General features: G+C 44.3%; 1 protein-coding gene across 6 annotated transcripts in view; it reads left to right on the forward strand.

The window, feature by feature from the left end:
* Nucleotides 1-493: 493 nt before the first annotated feature.
* LOC143119064 (plectin-like) overlaps nucleotides 494-6,221 on the forward strand; it is a 147,635-nt gene continuing 141,907 nt past the window's right edge. For all 6 annotated transcript variants that reach the window (XM_076280297.1, XM_076280298.1, XM_076280313.1 and 3 more), the window contains exon 1: nucleotides 494-686. In XM_076280297.1, the coding sequence (XP_076136412.1) occupies nucleotides 497-686 (190 nt within the window). In that variant the 5' untranslated portion in view covers nucleotides 494-496. The remainder of the gene's footprint in view (nucleotides 687-6,221) is intronic.

Raw genomic sequence — 6,221 nt, forward strand, 5'->3', positions numbered from 1 at the left:
ACAAGTGAGGATACACATCCACTGTCAGTGAGTGTATTTACCTAAAGACACAGCGATTCCATATTGTAGTATCTTTATTTTACATTGTTCATTGCATTATGATGTTCATTGTTATTTGAGTATATTTGGGTTCATCTGTGTTTTCATATGGTCATTTGGTCTGCATTTGTCTTTCTATCTCTCTGTCCATCTGTCTGTTTAATGGTATGTGTATGTCCCTATGTACAGTATGTTTGGATGTGTATCCACATACATGTGCCCATGTGTCTTACATGTAATGGATGTAAGAAAGGACATGAGTGTCCTTCACAGTCATGTAGACTTAGATGCAGTAAAGCGACAGGTATTTAGCAGAGGCTGTTATCCAAAGTGGTTAAGGCGGCGGGTTCGGTAATCAAACCCAGACGAAAGGATTGATGGGTGGTGATGCTACTGCTGCTGCTCCACCACACCTGCATTTTACATACCCTCTGCTCGGCTGTGGTCTCTGCAGGACATGGCGAGGCGGAAGGAGAAGCAGAGGGACTGGCCACTGCCCGAGGAGAGCTCCGGCGGGAAAAGCAGCTCCCCCTGCCCCGGGGACACTCTCCCCTGGAACCTGCCCAAGCACCAGAGGGTCAAGCGCTCCAAGACAGCCTCTGGAGAGGTCCTGGACCCCGCAGAGAGGGCCGTCATCCGAATCGCAGGTGAGGCCCTGGGAGGACAGACACACACGCATACACACACGCAGACACACACGCAGACACACACGCGCACAGACACACACACACAGACAGACAGACAGACAGACAGACAGACAGACAGACAGACAGACCGACAGACCGACAGACAGACACACACACACACACACACACACACACACACACACACGAGTCATTACAGTGAATTACATTATGGCCCATTTCAGCCATCTCTGAGTACAGTGATCTCACCTCCCTGAGGAGATGGACATCCACCAACATGTTTACAGCGTTAGGGCTGCTCCACACCTGCATCTCTGAAATATGGATGCTGAAGCTATAGCACCACAACACCACATCCCTGTGTACAATAACAAGTATGTTATTTACACTACTGATCAGTAAGAATATAAAACCAGAGCCCTAGAGAGAGGCTCTGTATAAAACGATGCAACAATATACTGTAGACTAGAGAGATAGATCTTTTGTTCAATCAGTGTTTGTTGATATCATCAGTCAATCAAAATGTGTATTTTTATTATTTTGCGTGTTACCGCTGCTAGTGGTTATGTGAAGGTGAACTGTAGCACTATGGGTGTGTGCACTATTTTTAAACCCCAATGTGTGTGTGTGTGTGTGTGTGAGAGAGAGAGAGAGAGAGAGAGAGAGAGAGAAAGAGAAACAGAAAGAGAGAGGAAGCAATGAGGCTGTGTCAGCACCCCACCGCTGTTGTTTTCTGCTGACTGCTGGCCCTGCTGGCCTGCAGGCCACATCACGGCCCAGACATGTGGCCATTCAGCTCAGCTCAATCACACTTAGTCATAGGTGTGAAAGAGCCAGGGAAAACGTGCAGTACAATACTCACAGCAGCTCATCAGTCAGTTTTAGGCAAATTACCTATCTGTCTGTAGTAAGATATTTGAGTATGCAGGTCCATTTAGTTTATGTTGGTTATTCTACTTGTCAGTTTTTTTCTAGTCTTAAAAAAAAGACTTTTGCTCCACATCCAAGGAATTGCTTGAATCAGGAGTTCTAGGCACACGTGCAGTTTCAATCATGCGTTCAAGTAGGTTGTACTGTATGTTATGAGTACTGCAGAGAGTGGCTGGTGAATGGCAGTCTGTTTCTGAAGCTGACATGCAGGCTTGATGGAAAGGCAGTTATCAGGAGCATGTACATTCTAACTTTGTTTGTCTGGGGCCAGTTGCTCCTCTGCTATACTCATAAGGTGCAAATGTGAACATTTAAAGGGAAGTTCATCAAGAGTGTTGACCTTTCCCAAGCACAGATCATATCCAAACCAACACATGTTGACATTTCTGTTCACATGTTAGTACATTGCAACATGCAAAAAGATAAGAGTTATGACTGACTATATATGGGGTAAACTGGTCTTTGACCAGTGTGTGTGTGCACATGTTGTGTTTTGAAAGTCAAGGCCTCTATAATTCCAGGCATTTAGCAGATTGAGTGGAACCCGCCAGTATCTGTCATAATCAGTGTTTTAGGACATAAGACATACCCCACAGTTTATTATTTAGAACTCTTCTGGTAAACTCCCTCAATTCTCCAGTCTTCATACTGTGCCTACAAACCAATATGTGATTGATGAGTCATGCTCATGCTGTGAAGATATAGGTGCACTGTAAACAAATGTATAGCTGGAGTCTGTGTTGCCGAGTCGTTAAAAAACCACGGCTATCTCCTTAAGTCAGTTGGGTATATGTTACGCAACATGACAGCTAGCAGATGGAGGCTGTTCCCTGTGTTCTGTGTTCTGAGAGCTTCTTGCTGGAGGGGGATTATAGATGAAGATGAATGCATCTTGAGAATGGAGATGGACAGCAGATGTGATGTCCACGGTAAAATACGAAATGTGTTGTTGAATTTGACTACTGATCACCTTAAAATTGGCTCTTATACAGCTGCAACCCAGAAAAACACAACTGTAGTTGGAGTACCTGGATAATTTAAATGGCTTGAATGCCAAAACACACACACACACACACACACACGCGCACACACATACACACACACACACACACACACACATACACACACACACACATAAACACACACACATAAACACACACACACACACACAAACAAACACACACACACACACACACACACAGACACAGACACACACACATAGCTTTGGGAGGTTCTGGCCAGTTACTGTCACACCCACTAACCACACATCTCTTTAGCCAAATGGCGTAGCTTATTACCAGGTTATTTGAATATGCACACAAAACCCAGTGATGCCAAGATAGGACTGGTAGCCTCCTCATGACACCACTCCCTCTGTGCCACACAGAGCAATTAGACCCCAGCAGTGCCCCGTTGATTATTTTCTCACAGTAGAGACTCTCAGCGCTCGATATCGCTCACGTCAGCGCTAACGTGATTAAACGTAGCGCCAGTCTGGCTGTAGAGAAGCCTCAGGAGTGAACCTTACGGTAAACCAGCTGAAAGCAGGCTAAACGGAGTCTATCAATTATTTATGGGAGATGTCAGTGATCTCACCCGGCCCTCTTTCTTCCACATGGTTTGACGGGACAGTGGAGGGAGTGGAGATGCAGAGCGAGGGATACAGAACTGCTGGGACACACACACACACACACACACACACACACACACACACACAAAGACAGTGGGGACTGCGCACTTCACTGAGAGTGAGATAGTGACAAGCCTGTAGGGGAAGCTATCCGTTTGTCATCAACAACACAATCTGAACTTAAGCTTAGCACACTAACTTAGTTTTCATGCAAGGAAATGGAACTAGAGCTGTTGATCATAGAACAGTTTTACATTTCCTCCTTTGGTGATGGGGGTGGGGTCAGTGTGCTTTTAGTCCGAATGAATCTGAACAAATGCTTACATTCAGTTAATAACATTTGTGCAGATTTACAATAACCTCTATATTGTAGACTAACTGACTGTGTGTTCTATGCATGGGCATTTAAATAGCAATTCTTTCTTTTTCCACTGGGTGTCAGTAGGCCTTCTTTGGGAGAACTGTCACAGGCTGAGATGCTAAGACCTGTTTTAGCAATTGGAAAAAAGTACATCATTATTGTTATGTGCTTGCAATTGCGCTTGGGTGGACTATGAATGTCCCTGTAGCGTGACTGATCCCATGTTCTTGGAATGGTGATTGTGGTTTACAGTCAGTAAAAAGTCTGTTTGAGAAGAATCAGTTGAATTCTCACAGTACTCCTTCGGTAATCAGGTAGGGTGTTTAATATCCATTTTATATGTGACTACATCAATGCACAGCTTTATAATGGTGGAAACAGATGGATTTTGATTCTCAATGGATCTGATTTTAGGCCATGAATTATTGGATTGGTTTTGGTGTCACATGCTATCAGTTGGCATGTTTGTGCTCTGCACTTGCCAGATTCATAGGGTGTGGATGGTAGCCCATTGATTGGCTGGACATTAGGGCATTAACTAACCAGAAAAGGGCAAAAGCATCTGAGTTTTCAATCCATTCAACCAGCCCCGTGTTTACTTCTGTCCTAGGAATGCGTGTGGCTGCATTACTTGAAGGTTTACTGTGATCAAACACTCTTGTGTTTATTGTGGATTGTGTGCACTATTTCCAAACAGACGGTCTGTTGGGGACGGCAGAAGTCAGTTGATGCAATGCGTCTGATTTGAAAGCTGTTTGTCAGCAGTGACTGAGAAGAAAACAAACAAACACAGAAGATGCCACTCAAGCTTGTTAAAAACAAACTGATCTAAAAGCCAGCAGACTTCTGAGATCTCAAGTTGAAACTGTTTTATCGTCGGAACATTGACTTGGCACTGAGACTGGTGTTGATCTTTAGTTGTTGGGGAGACTCTCATTACATTCAATTTGCAAAAGATAAAAATCATTTCAGTCAGAAAAGTTTCATGCTGCAGTGATATTAATATACGAGCAGCAGTTTAGCTAACATATGAAGGCAATATTGCTTACTCTTTATGAGCTTACCGTCAGCTCCACTCTTCATCCTCTCTATTCCCAGAGGAGAACAGCATCATCCACTAATGAAAGCTCCAGCATATTACATCCGACATTTTTATTTTCTTCCGAGCTGTAATTTCTCTGTGAGTAAGAGATGCACCAGAACACTGTGTGTGTGTGTGTGTGTGTGTGTGTGTGTGTGTGTTGTGTGTGTGTTTTGTGTGTGTGTGTGTGTGTGTGTGTGTGTGTGTGTGTGTGTGTGTTTTAGTATGTATGTAGATGAGCACTGGGTCGTGGGATTTTTCTTATGTAGTTGAGATTCTGCTTAAACATACAACTTTGGCCGCTGTGTTCCAGAGAGGATTTCCGAGAGAACATAGGAGCACAGTGTCTTTCATGTAAAGTGCTCATGGCCCAAGCTCACCCCAGTAAAAGAGATACCCGTTTGAAGTTCTCCGTGGTTTTTTATGCCTCGGTTCTCCCCTGGGATTCCCAGCTAGCTTAAGATGGTGTGTGAGTTATCTCCGAGCTCTTCTACACACACACATGCATTCGTCACATACTTCGGCACATTCTGCATTATTCTAAAATAATTTTGAATTAATTACTATGTCATTGAAGTAATTATTAGGTCATTGAATGTTGTTATGAAGTAATTGTACTGATGGTGCAATTTTGGCTACATAGTTGTTAATAATGTCATGGTACCTTTCTGGCTGCATAGTCTTTAGGGTTGTTTGTGTTAATAATGTTATGGTGCTTTTTTGGCTGCCTATTTGTTAAGTTGTTTGTATTAATAATGTTATGGTGCCTTTTTGGCTGCGCAATCTTTAAGGTTGTTTGTGTTAATAATGTTATGGTGCCTTTTTGGCTGCCTATTTGTTAAGTTGTTTGTATTAATAATGTTATGGTGCCTTTTTGGCTGCCTATTTGTTAAGGTTGAGTATGTTATTGTTATTGAGCCTGTGTGTATATGGCAGGTTATTTGCAGGTGTAAGTGTCAGTCATCAGAGATCTGAGGAGATCTGAGGTTGTATTCACCTCACGTTGCAATGTGGCCTTCACAGGGCAGCCGGGGCATGTGTGACCCCAACCACCACCCCTGCCGCCCCCAAAGGCCCTCTTTGGGGGGGTCACTGAGGGATCTCATGAGATGACTCTCTGGGCCTAACCCTCCTAACCAGCTGCGTTTACACATTTGTATGGTGTCGCTTCATCACCCAACAGAGCCGGACATATTTGATTTCATGGGGGGGCGTTGGTGTCGCCGGTGTGTTGGCGCAAGGGTCACTACAGCGGCAGGTGCCATTAGCACGCATGCTGTATCACGATTGCACGTTCGCACAATCCACAGGGGCCCCACACACACACACACACACACGCATAAACGCAGCGGAGCGCTCCCCTGGCAGGGTGTGTGTAACTGAAGCTGCACGTTAATGCCCATACATTTGCACACACACCTGTCAAGTGGTGAAGAATAAGAGCTGGACAGACACACTTCTGTCGTTGATGTGGCAACATGTCCACACGCAATGCACAGCCATACGATACACATAGACACACTGATTTGCTTTCAT

The sequence above is a fragment of the Alosa pseudoharengus genome, unplaced genomic scaffold, assembly GCF_046254945.1.
Source record: "Alosa pseudoharengus isolate Yale_2024_CS ecotype anadromous, Long Island Sound unplaced genomic scaffold, YU_APseudo_1.1 YU_APseudo_1.1_scf_12, whole genome shotgun sequence".
In the NCBI taxonomy this organism is placed as follows: Eukaryota; Metazoa; Chordata; class Actinopteri; order Clupeiformes; family Clupeidae; genus Alosa; species Alosa pseudoharengus.